At 44.8% G+C, this 18,489-nt stretch overlaps 1 protein-coding gene across 1 annotated transcript in view; it reads left to right on the forward strand.

Moving 5' to 3' along the window:
* Window positions 1-1,829: 1,829 nt before the first annotated feature.
* Window positions 1,830-18,489, forward strand: part of LOC113406455 (proteasome assembly chaperone 1-like) — an 18,935-nt gene continuing 2,275 nt past the window's right edge. The window contains exons 1-6 of the mRNA XM_026651509.2: window positions 1,830-2,010; window positions 4,005-4,114; window positions 7,395-7,546; window positions 8,119-8,181; window positions 15,023-15,221; window positions 15,837-15,973. Coding sequence (XP_026507294.1) covers window positions 1,880-2,010; window positions 4,005-4,114; window positions 7,395-7,546; window positions 8,119-8,181; window positions 15,023-15,221; window positions 15,837-15,973 — 792 coding nt within the window. The 5' untranslated portion in view covers window positions 1,830-1,879. The remainder of the gene's footprint in view (window positions 2,011-4,004; window positions 4,115-7,394; window positions 7,547-8,118; window positions 8,182-15,022; window positions 15,222-15,836; window positions 15,974-18,489) is intronic.

The following is an 18,489-nucleotide window of genomic DNA, read 5'->3' on the forward strand; positions in this document are numbered from 1 at the left end:
CAGCAGTGCTTACCTGGAGCGGTTCCCAGGAAGCATCCAGCAGGCAGGTCCCTCCCAGTCTCTCTGGCCCCTTCCTAGGGTCGAGGGGAGGGGAGAGGAAGGGGGGGCTCTCTGCCTGGCGACCGCTGCCTGCTGCCGGAGTCTATAAGCCCCGCCCCGCTGCAGCACGCAGGGGGGCGAGACCTCCTCGCTGCCTCTCTGTGTGCCCGGGGCAGGGGCAGGGCAGGGCTGCGCTCTGCAGGCTCCTGCTGGCCGGGCGGCGGGCCCCGTGGGCTGGCGCCGCTGCGCCGGGAGCTCAGCTGCGCGCTGCCCCAGGGTGGGAAGGTGAGTGGCGCCGGCTTGCCGCGGTCCCCCTCATATAGGGTGACCAGACGTCCCGACCAATGTAAGGTCGGGACGCGGGACAAGTCCCCTAAAATCGGGACTGTCCCGATAATATGGGGACGTCTGGTCACCCTATGTATAGGCACCTATTACCCCCTTCCCCCACCCAACCCTATTTTTCACACGTGCTATCTGGTCAAAATAAGCACTGCAGCAGCTCCCATTCAGCCCTACGGCTGTAGCTGCTACCTGCACTGATGGGAGAGTATCTCTTATCAAGCATAGTTACGCTGCCGGCCCGAGCGGTGGTAGCTATGCCTGCGGGAGAAGCGCTCCACAGTAGGCTTGTCCACAGCCCTGAGCGAGCTCTCCAGTGTAGACTGAGCCTCTGCTTGCTGTGAGGTGCCAGCAGGGAGTGCCCCAGTGCTGAGTTGTCCCCTTTATCTGTTTTTCACATGGAGTCCTGCTGCACGGGGTGGTCCCTGCCTGCCCACCAGGGGGCCCCTGTGAGAGGGGTGGGGTGGAGGCTGAAAAAATGTTACGCTCTGACACTGCCCCCAAGCTGGCACGTGCCGGCCTGGCAGCGGGCAAGGGCGGGGTGAGACAGCAGTTCATCGGTCTGGCAATGCTCCCCCTTCCTACCCTGGCTGGCATGTGCGCTGCCACTCTGTTTCAGCAGGGCAGGGCTCGCATTAAGCAGTTGCTCTATGGCAGGGGTGGAATGCTCACAAAATTGGAGGATTTGGGTGTAGGAGAGGGTGAGGAGACTGGCTAAGGGTGTAGGCTCTGTGGTGGGGCAAGAAATGAGCAGAGTGTGGGAAGGGGCTCTGGGCAGGGGGGAAAGGGTTCTAGCTGGGGGTGCAATTTCTGGGGTGGGGATGAGGGATTTAGGGTGCCGGAGGGTGTTCTGGGCTGGGACTGAGAGGTCTGGAGGGTGGGAGGGGGTCAGAGGTGCAGTCACCAGGCAGCGCTTACCTCAAGCAACTCCCAGAAGCAGCAGCATGTCCCCGCTCTGGCTCCTACGCAGAGGTGCGGCCAGGCGGCTCTGCGCTCTGCCCTATCTGTAGGTGCTGCCCCTGCAGCTCCCGTTAGCCGTGGTTCCGAGCCAGTGGGAGGTGCGGGGGGGCACTTACGGCGGGCGCAGTGTATCAGCCCCTTGGTCGGAGCCGGAGGGGGGACATGCCGCTGCTTGTAGGAGCTGCAGGGAGCCCCAGGCCCTGCTCCCCGCCCGGCGCTCAAGGGTTGGATTAAAACGGCTGAAGGGCCAGATGCAGCCCCCAGGCCATAGTTTGCCCACCCCTGCTCTATGGTTTGGGGGGGAGTCTGTGCGGCTAGAGCGGCTCCGCAGCTCGGTGTGCCCAGCGGTGCTAGAGCGGCGCCCTTTCCATCCCCCCACCCCACGCTGCGATTGGGCTAGACTGGCTCCACCCAGGCTGAGATTCTTTGGCGCGTGCGCAGTCGCGGGAGGGGGTGTGGCCGGCGCTACTGAGCTGTTGGGAGCGGACTCGGGGCCGTTTCGCGAGGCCCTTGTTGCCGGTGGGGGTTGGGCGGCCCGATGGCGACGTTCTTCGGGGAGGTGGTGGCGGCGCCGTCCCGGGCCGGGGTGGACGACGAGGAGGAGGCGGCGGCGGAGCGCGAGGAGACGCCGGAGGACCGCGAGATCCGCAGGGAGCTGGAGAAGAAAAGGTAGCGGGGGCGGGCGGGGGCAGCGCGCGGGAGGCCGCAGGGCGCGAGCTCGAGCGCCCGGCTGTGTCAGCGGCGGGTGGGTCCCGCCCGGGGAGAGGCGCAGCGCTGCTGCCTGAGCGACGTGGCGCTCGGACGCTGTTTGTGGGGAAAACGCGGGGTCGGGCCTGAGAGCCGCGTTGTCTTTATAAAACCTAGTACGGGAGGGGGGCGAGCCCGGTGCGGAGTGGCCTGTGCTCAGCCCAGTTTCTGGGCTGAGCTTATTTTCCTCCCTCTTGTCTCTCTGGGTGCCAGGCAGGAGTCCTAGCCATGTAGGGCTGGAAGAGACCTCAAGAGGTCGTTAACCCAGTCCCCTGTGCTGAGGCAGGACTGGGTATACCTGGACCATCGCTGTCAGCTGTTAGGCGGGGTTTAAGAACAGGTTGGACAATGGTGGGTATTCCACTGTATCCATTGAAGCGTTTTCCACTGCTTAACTAGCCTTATAGCTGGATTTTTTCCCTAATATGGAACCTAAATCTCCCTTGCTGCAGATTAAGATAATTACTTTGATCACTAGCTGCACATGGGAGCTTTGTAACAGCCCTTAAGGTGTTTGAAGACTATCAAGTCTCTCCCCTACTAAGCCCCCCTCCTTTGCTCAAGACTAAAACATGCCTAATTGTTTATAACCTTTTAGTTTTCTAAACTTTATCATTTTCATGTTTTTACTCTGGACTCTCTCGAGTTTGTCCTCATTTTCCTATGCTCAGAACTGCACCTGCAACTTCAGCTGAGGACTCACCAGTGCCAAATAAAGTGGGTCAAGACTTCCTGTGTTATATATCTGACATACCTGTTAATACACCCCAGAATGATAGCCTTTTTCATAACTGCATCACATAGTGGACCACAAATTGAATGAGTCAACAATAACCCCTAGATTCTTTTCAGCAGAACTACTGCCTAGCCAATTATTCCCAATTTTATAGATGTGCATTTGATTTCTTCCTTCCTAAGCGTAGTACTTTGTTTGCACTCATCTTTATTGAATTTTGTTGATTTCAGAGCAGTTCTCCAATTTGTCAAGATTGTTTTGAATTCTATTCTTGTCCTCCAAAGTACTTGCAGCCCCTCCCAGCCAGGTGACATTTGCAGATTTTATAAGCATACTATCCATTATCCAAGTCATTAATGAAAATATTGACTAGTACTGGACTCAGGACAGACCCCTGTGGGACCCCACTATATACATCTCTCCAGTTTGACTGCAAGCCATTGATTACTACTCTTAAACTGGTTGAAAGACCATAATCTTGCACCTCTTTTATAGTATTTTCTTCTAGACGACATTTACCCAGTTTGCTTATGAGAATGTCATGTGGTACTGTGTCAAAAGCCCTACTGAAATTAAAATATATCATATCTACTGTTTACCCCCATCTATTAGGCTAGTAACCCTGTCAAAGAAGGAAACTAGGTTGGCTTGACATGATTCGTTCTAGAGAAATCTATGTTGGCAATTACTTAGAACCCTATTATCCTCTAGATGCTTACCATTTGATTTAGTTAGTAATTTGTTCCAGTATTTTTCCAGGTGTTGAAGTTAGGTCTGTAACTCCCCAAGTCCTTTGTTCCCTTTTTAAAAACTCAGTCCTATGTTTGCTCTTCTCCAGTTGTCTGGGACCTCACCTGTCCTCCATGAGTTCTCAAAGATAATCACGAATGGTACTGAGATTACGCCAGCTAGTTACTTAAATGCCCAAGGGTGAATTTAATCAGGTTCTTCTGATTTGAATACATCTAACTTATCTAAATATTCTTTAACCTGTTTTTTCCCCGTTTTGGCTTGTGTTCCTTCCTTTGTGTAACATAGGATGAGTCTCACAAAAACTATTTTTGTATTGTTTTTCCAGATCATAGAGAGAGGTAAATGGATCTAACCTTATTGCACAACGTATGTTCCTATCCATTGTTTGTTTTGTTTGCATTTAACCTATTTCTGTTTCTTATGCTAGGGAGGTCCACATCCTTTGGAGTTCGAAGTTAAGTGCATCTACTGGAAGCTTTACAGATGAGCAGTTTCCTTGCTCTAAGTTTATATTGGCGATAGGACATAACGCTGTAGGTAAGTGGTCCAGACTGAGAAAAAAGCTTTAGAAACTCTATACAATTGTTTTACCCTGCTCCCACTGTAACTTTTGAATACTGAGCAGTAGCAGGTAGGAACATGGGGAAGGTGTGTGTGCTAAGAGAGCGCTTTTCCACATGAAGCCATGTTTGATTTTGCTTTGGGTCTCACCATGACTGTTAAACTCCCTTTTATGCAAAGGATAGCAGCAATCTGGGTGCCTGGCAAAATGGGTAGAGAATTGCAGTGCTCCTGCAGGAGGCATTCTGACCATGCTCGGGAGGGATTTTAATTACTTCCGTTTATCATTCAGGAGATAAACTTTTAGACCTGATGTTGGTGAAGAGAACTTTCCAAATGTAAACTGAGGTAATGATGCGTCTTTAGACAGCACCAATAATTCTGAAGTTGTACATTGCTTTGCCATACTGAAAGTGTCTTTATTTTATTTCTTTCGATACCTGCAGGAGGTAGCATTTAAAAATACATTTTTTTAAAAGTATCTATCCCATATGGTTATCTGATACATCTTGAAAAATGCAAATGATCCCATAAAGATGACTTCATCGCTCATGTCAATTTATCTGCCACTCAGAAGCTAAGAGTAGGAGCAAAGGCAGGCACTGAAGCTTTTTGCAGTGGAATGCAAATAATCTGTTTTGGGACACATAGGGTAGCAGAGATACAGTAAGTTCTCACTTAACGTCGTCCTGGTTAACGTTGTTCTGTTACGTTGCTGATCAATTAAAGAATATGCTTGTTTAAAGTTGCGCAATGCTCCCTTATAACGTTTGGCAGCTGCCTGCTTTGTCCACTGCTTGCAGAAAGAGGAACCCATTGCAGCTAGCTAGTGGGGGCTTGGAACCAGGGTGGACCGGCAGCCCCCCTATCAGCTCCCCTAAGTTCCCTGTGTGGCAGCTGCCCAGCAGACTGTGAATTGCCGGCAGTTCAGCTGTCCCTCCCCACGCTGCCCTGTGCTGCTCCTGCCCTCTGCCTTGGAGCTGCTCCTGGGAGCCTCCTGCTTGCTGTGTGTGTGTGTGTGTGCGCGCGCGCGCGCGCGCACTAATGTCAGGGTGTCCCCCTGCCCTCCATCTCCACCGAGCATGGTGGAGGGGTGGGGGACACACGACAGGGCTCAGGACTGAAGGGAGCTTGCTGGCAGCAGCTGCTATCTCAACTTGCTGATCTACTTTAAAAGGCAGTGTACTTAGAGTGGGTTCAGCGTACTTAAAAGGGGCAATGCGTGACACACACACACACACTCTCTCTCTGTGTGTCTGTCTCTCTTTCTCTCTCTGCCATGCTGTGTCTCCTCCCTCCATTCCTGCTGCCTTGTACAGTGTGAGGCTACATTAACAACACTGTGTTAACCCTTGAGAGCTCAGCCGAGTGCTAGTTCATCATTTAGTAGTAAGGCATTCCCTGGGAAATATCCTACCCTCTGACTCCTCCACCTCAACCAAGTTTCACAATCATCATTGCTGTGTACAGTATTATTGTTTGTTTAAAACTTACACTGTGTGTGTGTGTGTAAGTATGTGTGTATATATATGTGTGTGTGTATGTGTATGTCTTTTCTCTGGTGAAAAATTTCCCTGGAATCTAACCCCCCTATTTACACTAATTCTTATGGGGGAAATTGGATTCGCTTAATATCGTTTCGCTTAAAGTAGCATTTTTCAGGAACATAACTACAAGGTTAAGCGAGGAGTTACTGTATACTTGCTTGTCCTGCCTTATAACAGCCAGGAAGCTGGGATGGGAGTAGAATAATAAAGACGCCTCTCTTGCAGTCTGAGTCCCCAACAGCCATGAATTGGTAGGAAAGAGGAAAAGCTCCTTCCAGCAGCCCAAGGGTGGATTGGCACTCCAAATTTCAGAACCCTATTTAAATCTAGTCTTGACAAGGGTTTAAAGATGTAGTGTGAGTTTGAACTAGCTACCATAATTTAACTCTCACATTCTAGGCCTTGTCTTAACTAGTTAAGTTGTACTTTAGCACTTGCTAAGCTGGTCAAGCTAAAGCATGGGCTTTTTGCTTCCCCCATGGCTTTAGCTTGACCTGCTTAGCATGTGCTAATGTCCAGCTTGCCTGGTCTTAACTAGAATTTTTGAAGGTGTGTGCTAGTTTGAACTAGCTGATGTGATCTGAAACCTCTTTAAATCCTAGTCTAAACAAAGCCTCAGAGAGTGGAACATTGAGCAGAGTAGGATAGGAATTCTAGCACCTTCCTTTGCTGTCAACTAGGGATGAAATCTGACTTTCTCACCAGGGATTTGCCCTTGGATTTTATTTGAGGGGGGCCCCCCTTCTTCGTCTCTTAATATTGGTTTCTGATCAGTATGCTTAGTCTCTGGCTAGGTGGTGTCTGGTAAATTCTTCAAGCCCTACTTTTGATCACTTCCTGTAAATTGTGAAGTTCACTTTTGGCAAAAGCAGGCAGAGCCTTGCTCTGAGTTTTGGTACTGAGGAAGAAGCTAGTACCAAAGCCATGATGATGTAGATTAACAAGATAAGAAAAGTTGCTTCACTCATTAAGGCAAAAGTGCAAGTATTATTTGAATAGTGCACTCCTGCTATTTACACTACTTGGGTCTGATTTGTTTCAGAATTGAAAATTGCATCATGGTCACTGTGATGGAGGCTTATATTGCCATGTCAGAGGTGTGTTTTTTTGATGAATGTAGCACTCATTCCCTGGGCTGGTGGAAATAGCTGCATACTAGCATGTTCCGTTTGAGTGTCTAATCATGAGAGATGAGTCTGAAAGGGAAAAGATTCTGAACATATTATCTTGTAGTTTCAACCAATTAATGAATGCAGTAGATGTGATACTGATTTTGGCGGGAGATGGTTCTCTCTGCACAGTGGACAGTGTCTGTTGCCTCAATAACAAATAAGGATCTATGTTTTTCTGTTTATTTTGTAGTATCTGATAAGAGAAACAAAATATTTCATGTGTGACACACAAAATATTTAGAATATACATAACATATATTTGATTAATATTAACTGAGATTTTTTTTAAATGACATTAATATTTAAGATTACTTTCATTCTTGATCTTTCCAGGTGAAAGGGTACTAGAGTTTGTGGTTTTGTTGCAACCACTAACTTAATGTAATTGATAATGAGTTCCCCCCAAAAAACCCAATCACAAACAAACTGTAGTAATCCAGGTCAGGAGGTTTTGTGTAGAACAGTGACTTTTGTTTTAATGGGAATGTCTTACATATCTGATATTACTATATAAACTAATACCGATGTTGTTCACAGCTTTCCTGACCTCATTTGTTCTGAATTCTGGATGCTGGGAAGCAGTTGGCTCTGTCAAATTGTGGAACGAGTGGTGCAGAACATCAAATACAACAAGTGTTCTTCCAACAGATGCTTTCTGTTTGTTCTACAAATTAATATCTGATCCAACAGTAAGTGGCATAATATGTATGCATTTAAAAATGATTCTCTCCTCCTATCTGATTTTCTGTTGAGAAAAGAGTAAGAGTCCTTTTCAGAAAAGAAAACCAATAAAGTTGCAGTGTTCTTATCACTTTTTCTGATGTGGTAAGCTTTGTCAGCTCACTTGACAAGGTTGCTGAGACATGAGCTGCATTTCAGGAAGTTTAGGGTACTCAACTCTGCCACGTAGCTATATTAAATTATGGAATTCAAGGTTACTTCTAGGTGTTAACTCCCATCCTCAAAGTCTAGTGCTAATAGGTGTCATATCCTCAGTTGGCATAAACTGGTGTAATAAAGTTACATTGACTTACACCAGATGAATATCTGGCCCTTTATGTGCAGTACAAGGAAGATTCATGGCAAGATGGAGTGCTTCATACCAGTTGCAGATGGAAAATCCTCATTGAAATGGTAGTAGTATATAGTGTGAATGTAATCAATATCATGTTAATGTAGAGTCAGTATCTTTTTAATATGAGACAGAAAGGGACTATAACTGAGTTGTCTGAATCATTTGTTTACAATTCTGTCTTTTCAGGTATTGTTGTGCCAGTGCAATTGCTATGTGGCTGAGGATCAGCAATTTCAATGGCTTGAAAAGGTAAAATTGAGATTAACAGGAGTTAGGCAAAGAATTTTTCTTTTTGGGGGGGGGGGGGGGGGGGGGGAGGAGGGAACCTCTTATAAGAAAAACAAAACACCTCTACTTATAATGCTCAGTTATTTTCTATATTGCTTTCCATTCCCCCCCCACCTCTCCCCCAAGCGTCAGAAAACTAAATGTTGTTTGAATTTCGTACCAAGAAGTTCTGTCTAATCCCATTATGGCTGGTACTGGTTGCGTCTGCTGTAGTTAAACTTTCTAAAACAGTTTCCAGTAGATAGAGCCTCTGTTCTCTCATGCGTCTGACAAAGTGGGTATTCACCCACGAAAGCTCATGCTCCAATACATCTGTTAGTCTTAAAGGTGCCACAGGACTCTGTTGCTGTTCTCTCATACTCATTTTCAGAAACATTTGCCTTTCAGGGTTAAATTTTCCATGGTTGATTTCAACAGAGGTGAATTATTCTAACCACTTTTGAGTTATGGGAATATGGAAAAAAATTTGAGTGTTTGTGGTGTGTTTTTTTTGTTTTGTTTAGGAAAGAAAAGGTATAACAGCACTTGTACAGGGCTACGGCTGCCAAAAATAACTAGTTTGAAACTTGGCATGGACAAAGTCCTCACTGAGGAGTGTGTGTTCTGCTTTCTTTGAGGGAGAAATGCTCAGTTCCTGCCTCTTTTGTTCCATCACTATAATTCTGCCATACAGAGAGGCTGCTGCTGGAACAATTTGCAATATTGTCAACCCCAGTCACTCAAAAGGCATGAGTCAGGTCTGGAACTATTATGTAATCAACTTCAAAATCATGAAATTCTTAAATAAATATTGGGTTATTTTTGTTGGCCTTCTAGTTTTTGAAGTGTAGTGTACACTCAGGTCATATTTTTCATGATCTTTTTTTCCTGCAACCTCATGGGTTGTGAACTTTTTTTTTTTTAAATGAAAGCTCAGATTCACATAATCACTTGACTTTAGGAGCTGAAGTATTAACAAACACAACAGCTGTTGCGAGGCTTAGGTAAAATCATAAGAGTTAATATTATTATGCAAATTACTTAGAACATAAGAACGGCCGTACTGGATTAGACCAAAGGTCCATCTAGCCCAGTATCCTGTCTACCGACAGTGGCCAATGCCAGGTGCCCCAGAGGGAGTGGACCTAAGAGGCAATGATCAAGTGATTTCTCTCCTGCCATCCATCTCCATCCTCTGACAAACAGAGGCTAGGGACACCATTCCTTACCCATCCTGGCTAATAGCCATTAATGGACTTAACCACCATGAATTTATCCAGTTCTCTTTTAAACGCTGTTATAGTCCTAGCCTTCACAACCTCCTCAGGTAAGGAGTTCCACAAGTTGACTGTGCGCTGCATGAAGAAGAACTTCCTTGTATTTGTTTTAAACCTGCTGCCTATTAATTCCATTTGGTGACCCCTAGTTCTTGTATTATGGGAATAAGTAAATAACTTTTCCTTATCCACTTTCTCCACATCACTCATGATTTTATATATCTCTATCATATCCCCCTCAGTCTCCTCTTTTCCAAGCTGAAGAGTCCTAGCCTCTTTAATCTCTCCTCATATGGGACCCGTTCCAAACCCCTAATCATTTTAGTTGCCCTTTTCTGAACCTTTTCTAGTGCCAGTATATCTTTTATGAGATGAGACCACATCTGTACGCAGTATTCGAGATGTGGGCGTACCATCGATTTATATAAGGGCAATAATATATTCTCAGTCTTATTCTCTATCCCCTTTTTAATGATCCCTAACATCCTGTTTGCTTTTTTGACCGCCTCTGCACACTGTGTGGACATCTTCAGAGAACTAGAACTCCAAGATCTTTTTCCTGACTTGTTGTAGCTAAATTAGCCCCCATCATATTGTATGTATAGTTGGGGTTATTTTTTCCAATGTGCATTACTTTACATTTATCCACATTAAATTTCATTTGCCATTTTGTTGCCCAATCACTTAGTTTTGTGAGATCTTTTTGAAGTTCTTCACAGTCTGCTTTGGTCTTAACTATCTTGAGCAGTTTAGTATCATCTGCAAACTTTGCCACCTCACTGTTTACCTCTTTCTCCAGATCATTTATAAATAAATTGAATAGGATTGGTCCGAGGACTGACCCTTGGGGAACACCACTAGTTACCCCTCTCCATTCTGAGAATTTACCATTAATTCCTACCCTTTGTTCCCAGTCTTTTAACCAGTTCTCAATCCATGAAAGGACCTTCCCTTTTATCCCATGACAGCTTAATTTACGTAAGAGCCTTTGGTGAGGGACCTTGTCAAAGGCTTTCTGGAAATCTAAGTACACTATGTCCACTGGATCCCCCTTGTCCACATGTTTGTTGACCCCTTCAAAGAACTCTAATAGATTAGTAAGACACGATTTCCCTTTACAGAAACTATGTTGACTATTGCTCAACAGTTTGTTTTTCTATGTGTCTGACAATTTTATTCTTAGCTATTGTTTCGACTAATTTGCCCGGTACCGACGTTAGACTTACCGGTCTGTAATTGCCGGGATCACCTCTTGAGCCCTTTTTAAATATTGGCGTTACATTAGCTAACTTCCAGTCATTGGGTACAGAAGCCGATTTAAAGGACAGGTTACAAACCTTAGTTAATAGTTCCGCAACTTCACATTTGAGTTCTTTCAGAACTCTTGGGTGAATGCCATCTGGTCCCGGTGACTTGTTAATGTTAAGTTTATCAGTTAATTCCAAAACCTCCTCCAGTGACACTTCAATCTGTGACAGTTCCTCAGATTTGTCACCTACAAAAGCCGGCTCAAGTTTGGGAATCTCCCTAACATCCTCAGCCGTGAAGACTGAAGCAAAGAATCCATTTAGTTTCTCCACAATGACTTTATCGTCTTTAAGTGCTCCTTTTTTATCTCGATCATCAAGGGGCCCCACTGGTTGTTTAGCAGGCTTCCTGCTTCTGATGTACTTAAAAAACATTTTGTTATTACCTTTGGAGTTTTTGGCTAGTCGTTCTTCAAACTCCTCTTTGGCTTTTCTTATTACATTCTTGCACTTAATTTGGCAGCGTTTATGCTCCTTTCTATTTCCCTCACTAGGATTTGACTTCCACTTTTTAAAGGAAGTCTTTTTATCTCTCACTGCTTCTTTTACATGGTTGTTAAGCCACGGTGGCTCTTTTTTAGTTCTTTTACTGTGTTTCTTAATTTGGGGTATACATTGAAGTTGGGCCTCTATTATGGTGTCTTTAAAAAGCGCCCATGCAGCTTGCAGGGATTTCACTTTAGTCACTGTACTTTTTAACTTCTGTTTAACTAACCCCCTCATTTTTGCATAGTTCCCCCTTTTGAAATTAAATACCACAGTGTTGGGCTGTTGAGATGTTCTTCCCACCACAGGGATGTTGAATGCTATTGTATTATGGTCACTATTTCCAAGCGGTCCTGTTATGGTTACCTCTTGGACCAGCTCCTGCGCTCCACTCAGGACTAAATCTAGAGTTGCCTCTCCCCTTGTGGGTTCCTGTACCAGCTGCTCCATGAAGCAGTCATTTAAAGTATCGAGAAATTTTATCTCTGCATTTTGTCCTGAAGTGAAATGTTCCCAGTCAATATGGGGATAATTGAAATCTCCCACTGTTATTGGGTTCTTAATATTGATAGCCTCTCTAATTTCCCTTAGCATTTCATCATCACTATCACTGTCCTGGTCTTTTTACTTGTGTAAAAAGAGTTTGTAGCAGTCTCAGTGAGGCAGAAAGGAAAATAAAATATGCTTTATAGATCTGCAAAGAGATTTTAAAATTGAATTGTACCCTTTTTTATATATTTATTTATTTTCCATTAGGCATTGCAGTTAAATAGATGTTAATAGAAACTTCAGCTTTCTTTTTTGGTTAGCAGTTTGACTAAAAATCTCCCTTCTCTTCCTTTGCTGCTCCTCCCCTTCCTCCTCCTCCCTCCTCCCCCCCCCCCCCCCGCCATTGCTCTGCCTTCCATCTCAATGCAGATTTTTTTGGTTATATAACTGCACTCAAAAACAAAACCGTGTAAAACTTTAGAGCCTACAAGTCCACTCAGTCCTACTTCTTATTCTGCCAATCGCTAAGACAAACAAGTTTGTTTACTTTAACTGGAGATACTGGTGCCCGTTTCTTATTTACAATGTCACCTGAAAGTGAGAACAGGCATTCACATGGCACTTTTGTAGCCAGCGTTGCAAGGTATTTACGTGTCAGATATGCTAAACATTCGTATGCCCCTTCATGCTTCGGACACCATTCCAAAGGACATGCTTCCATGCTGATGATGCTCATTACAAAAATAATGTGTCAATTAAATTTGTGACTGTACTCCTTGGGAGGAGAATTGTATGTCTCCTGCTCTGTTTTACCTGCATTCTACATATATTTCATGTTATAGCAGTGTCTGATGATGACCTAGCACAGGGGCTGGCAAACTTTTTGGCCTGAGGGCCGCATCGGGTTTCAGAAATTGTATGGAGGGCCGGTTAGGGGAGGCTGTGCCTCCCCAAACAGCCAGGCCCTATCCAACCCCCACTGCTTCTCGCCCCCTGACGCCCCATCCACCCCTGCTGCTATCTGTCCCTGACCACACCCAGACCCCCCCCAACTGCCCCCCGCCGCCCCATCCAACACCCCTCTTCTTTCCTGACTGCCCCCCGGGACCTCTGCCCCATCCACACCCCCTTCTCCCTAACTGCCCCCTACACCGCCCCATCCAACCCCCCCCACCCTTCCTGACTGTCCCCCTCAGGACCCCTGACCCATCCACCCACCCTTCTCCTTGTCCCTTGACTGCCCCGGAACCCCCACCCCTGCTGCCCCATCCAACCCCTCCTCTCATTCCTGACAGCCCCCCCAGGACCCCTGTTCCATCCACGACCCCTGCTCCCTGACTGCCCCCCGCCACCTCATCCAACCCCTCCTCTCCTTCCTGACTGCCCCCCTGGGACCCCTACCCCATCCAACCACCCCTTCTCCCTGACCACCCCCGGAACCCCCGCCCCCATTCAACCCCCCTGTTCCCCACCCTCCGACTGCTCCCACCCGTATCCACATCCCCGGCTCCTGACCACCCCCCGAACTCCCCTGCCCTTTATCCAACCCCCCTCCCCTGCTCCCTGCCCCCTTACCGCGCTGCCTGGAGCACCAGTGGCTGGCGGCGCAACAGTCGTGCTGCCCGGCTGGAGCCAGCCACGCACCAGGTCAGGCCGGGCTCTGCAGCTGCACTACCCCAGGAGCTCGCAGCTCTGCTGTCCAGAGCATTGCGCCCGCGGCACAGTGAGCTGAAGCTGGGGGCTACCTTCCCGGGCCAGGCAGAATGGTCCTGTGGGCCAGATGTGGCCCACGGGCCATAGTTTGCCCACCTCTGACCTAGCACATGTTTGTTTTAAGAAAACTTTCACAGCAGATTTGACAAAGAAGGTACCAATATGAGGTTTCTAAATATAAGAATAGCACTCGACCCAAGGTTTAAGAATCTGAAGTGCCGTCCAAAATCTGAGAGGGACAAGGTGTGGAGCATGCTTTTAGAAGTCTTAAAAGAGCAACACTTTGATGCGGAAGCTACAGAACCCGAACCACCAAAAAAGAAAATCAGCCTTCTGCTGGTGGCATCTGACTCAGATGATGAAAATGAACATGCATTGGTCTGCACTATTTTGGATCATTATCGAGCAGAACACATCAGCATGGATGCATGTCCTCTGGAATGGTGGTTGAAGCATGAAGGGACATATGAATCTTTAGCGCATCTGGCATGTAAATATCTTGCAATGCCAGCTACAACAGTGCCATGTGAACGCCTGTTCTCACTTTCAGGTGACATTGTAAACAAGAAGTGGGCAGCATTATCTCCTGCAAATTGTAACCAACCTTGTTTGAGTGATTGGCTGACCAAGAAGTAGGACTGAGTGGACTTGTAGGCTCTAAAATTTTACATTGTTTTATTTTTGAATGCAGGTTTTTTTACATAATTCTACATTTGTAAGTTCAACTTTCATGATAGAGATTGTACTACAGTACTTGTATGAGGTGAATTGAAAAATACTTCTTAAAGTGCAAATATGTGTAATAAAATATAAATATAAATAAGTGAGCACTGTACACTTTGTATTCTGTGTTCTAATTTAAATCAATATATTTGAACACGTAGTAAACATCCAAAATATTTTAAAATGTTATTCCGTTGTTTAACAGTGCGATTAATTGTGATTAATTTTTTTAATTGCTTGACAGTCCTAATTCCTATTTTTTCTGCAACATTGTTACTTGAGGTCAAAATAAACAACCTTAAAAATTCCCAGGCTGCCCCTAGAAGTTCTCAACAAATTTTAACTTCACATAGGAGGAAATGAGAAATCTAAAATGTGGAAACAAGAAAAAGAAAGAAAGAATTAGATATTTATGGAGTATCTAGCGAATAGATATAACTTGGAAATGTAATCTGAAGGCTGTTGCTTAATTTACACAATCATTCTGATTTCATATGGATTCCTTTCCCTATCCACTCACACATTAGAAAAAGGAATCATTCAAGTTTCTTTGTAGAAAGGGCCAAAAATCTGAAGCCTACAGAGCAAGTCAGTAGACTTGGCAGATATGTAATTATCTCCTCCTGTTTAGTAGTTTTTGTTTTGATTGAAGCAACACAGTAATCCCTGTTTTTGAGGGTGTGGTAGAACTGTCAATTAACTTCATATATCTGAGAGAAACTACTTTTTTGCCATCTGAACTAAAATGAACCCAGTCTTCTGTAATTGGACTCCATTCCTGTTTTAGCATAAACCTCACTTATGCTGGAATTAATATTTTCATTCCAGGTTTTTGGCTGTATGCGGGAGGAGGATCTGCAAGTAACCATTCTTTCGACATGTCCTGTAACTGATTATAAAACCCCTGAATCCACTTTAACGCTTCCTTCTCCTTTTCTGAAAGCTTTAAAGACAAAAGAATTCAAAGAGATCGTCTGTTGTCCACTGCTGGAGCAGCCAAATATTGTACAGGGTCTCCCTGCTGCTGGTATTATGCAACTTCATTTATATTCTTGCATTCATTTATTTTTTTGCTGCATTGCAAGGTCATGCTTGTGTCCTATGCTAACCATTGACATTTATTGGTGAATGTTAATTTTGAACAGCATAACGTTTAACTGATGATCCTAATTTTAAGTTTATTCTCCAATATATAATTTAGTGAATGAGCCAGGAAGATAACATTGTGAAAATTAATTCACAACACTTGGCATCTTACACATCAGTATGTAAAATTGCTGATGTATACAAAAATTGTGTTCTGTAATTAACCGCTTATACTGCGTAACATTACATCTTACAGTATATTTTGAACCAGGAGTCACCCAATGAAATTAGCAGGCATAAGGAAGTACTTCTTCACACAACGCAGCGTCATCCTCTGGAACCCTTTGCCAGGGAATGTTGTGAAGGCCAAAAGCATAACTGAGTTCAAAAATAATTAGATATGTTCTTGGAGGATAGTCCCTCAATGGCTATTAGCCAAGATGGGCAGAGACGCAACCCCATAGCAAAATGGTATATTACTTAATTGAAAGCGATGTTATGCAGTGTGGATTAGATTACTTTGATGTAACAGTCTTTTCTTTTTGGTTATATTTAGTTCTGAGTTATTGTCAAGTATGGCAGATTCCTGCAGTATTGTATCAGTGTTACACGGATGTCATCAAACTGGACACTGTTACAATTGAAGCATTCAAGCCTGTGCTTTCTTCTAAGAACCTGAAGAGTTTAGTCAAGGTAAAGCTTAATTTTAAAGATTAGTGGAAAGTTCTATCTCTTGTAGTATCGGAGTGTCTGAGGTTGTAGACTAATCAGACTTAAATGTATAGTATTTGAGAGAGACAAACTTGGATTAACAGACTATCCTGAATATAAACCTTAGAAATTGGAATACTTAAATGCCTTAAACTGCTTCCAGCTGTGATTAGCCTCTTAGCAATAGTGTGTGAGAAGCTCTGGATTCACAATAATCATTTCATTTTTGAATTTATTATCTGGTATTTAAAGGAATAACTTCAAGTGACTATTGTAAATAGAACTTCCTATAGATCTTATTAAAAGCCTCTAAGCTACTCATGTTGCTTACTGGTCCGTGAGCTAAATATCTTACCACTGTGCATCCATAGTCAAAATGGTGCTATTCTATTAGCTGTGTATCAGATGAAAGCCATTCTAGATATCATTTAAACATTATTTTGCAAATGTTAATTTTTTTAGTTGTATCAATTTCTTTTAAACCTGAAAGAGTACAGACTTCAGGGACATATTAATCATAAAGGGCCAGATTTTTAAAGGTATTTTGGCCTTGGTATGCTCAGTATTGCAACACCTAACCGATTTAGGAGCCAAAATCTCATTTTCAAAAGGGATTTAGGAGCCAAAGTCCCCATGACTGTCAGGTGCTCTATCCGCTAGGCCACACTGTCTCCATCAGCAAGCAAAAAGTTGAGTATTTTCCTTTTTTAAAAATGTTTTGAATTAACATGTTTACAGAATGGCTTCTGTAAAGTAGTTGCCCTTTTTTTGCCAGTTGAACTTGAGTTTAAATGGAAAAAGTGATTGGTAGGAGAATCTTTGGAAATGAGCTGTTTTCAGCTGTGACTGAGATGCAAATTCCAGCTTTCAGACACCACCTATGAATTTTAGCATCCAACAAGGCTTCTAAATTGATATCGCTTTGTTGAGGGGAAATAAAAATGCAGCCTCTTCCCCCTCCCTTTTATGGGTGTAACTATTTGAGTGAGAGAATACAGGTTAACAAGTCCTAGTGTGTGATTAAACTGGACACTCCTTTGGAGCTTTCACTAGCTCTCTAGATACTTTTTCATAACACCTGACCCTTATTTATACAGTAACTCCTCACTTAAAGTTGTCCCAGTTAACATTGTTTTATTGTTACATTGCTGATCAATTAGAGAACATGCTTGTTTAAAGTTGTGCAATGCTCCCTTATAATGTTGTTTGGCAGCCGCCTGCTTTGTCCACTGCTTGCAGAAAGAGCAGCCCGTTGGAGCTAGCTGTGCTGCTCCTGCCCTCTGCCGTGGAGCTGCTCCTGGGAGCCTCCTGCTTGTTGTGCAAAGGGGCGGGGGGGGAGAGGGGTGCTAATGTCAGGGTGTCCCTCTCTCCCCCCCGCCCCACAGAGCAGGGTGAGGGGACACAACAGGACTCAGGACGGAGGGAGCTTGCTGGCAGCAGTTGCTATCTCAACTTGCTGATCTACTTAAAAAGGCAATGTGTTGTGATGAAGTTCCTCCTCTAGCTTGGTGGGTCCTGCGCTTATTGGCGGATTTGCTCACTTCAGAGATTCACCTTGTAGGTCAGGAAACAGCCCAGAGACCTTCCCGTCTGGTAGAAGCCACAGTCCAGGTCAATGCCTCCTGTGTCTGATTAGGAGTTGGGAGGTTTGGTGGGAACCTGGGCCCGCCCTCTACTCTGGGTTCCAGCCCTGTGGACTGCAGCTGTCTAGAGTGCCTCCTGGTACAGCTGCACGACAGCTACAACTCCCTGAGCTACTTCCCCATAGCTTCCTCCCAACACCTTCTTAATCCTCAGCACAGGACCTTTCTCCAGGTGTCTGATAATGCTTGTATTCCTCAATCCTTCAGCAATACACCTTTTCACTCTCAGCTCCTAGTGCCTCTTGCTCCCAGCTCCTCGCATGCATGCTACAAACTTAAGTGAGGTCCTTTTTAAACTCAGGTGCCCTGATTAGCCAGCCTGTCCTAATTGATTCTAGCAGTTTCTTCTCAATTGGCTCCAGGTGTCCTAATTAGCCTCCTTGCCTTAATTGGTTCCAGCAAGCTCCTGCTTGTTCTGGAATTGCCCCTGTTACCTTACCCAGGGAAAAGGGATCTACTTAATCTGGGACTAATATATGTGCCTTCGAACACTCTCCTGTAGCCATCTGGCCTGACCCTGTCACAGTACTTAGAGTGGGGTCAGCCTACTTAAAGGGGCAATGCATGTATGTCTCATGCAAATGGTGTGTCTCCCCTCCCTCCATTCGTGCTGCCTTGTAGAGCATGAGGCTACATTAACAACACTGTGTTAACCCTTGAGGGCTCAGCCGAGTGCTAGTTCATCATTTAGCAGTAAGGTATTCCCTGGGAAATATCCCACTCTCTTCCACCCTCTGGCTTCACCACCTCAACCAAGCTTCACAATCATCATTGCTGTGTACAGTATTAAATTGTTTATTTAAAACTTATACTCTGTGTGTGTGTGTGTGTGTGTGTGTGTGTGTGTGTGTGTGT

The sequence above is a fragment of the Terrapene carolina genome, unplaced genomic scaffold (assembly GCF_002925995.2).
Source record: "Terrapene carolina triunguis isolate 2854851 unplaced genomic scaffold, T_m_triunguis-2.0 Scaffold31, whole genome shotgun sequence".
In the NCBI taxonomy this organism is placed as follows: Eukaryota; Metazoa; Chordata; order Testudines; family Emydidae; genus Terrapene; species Terrapene triunguis.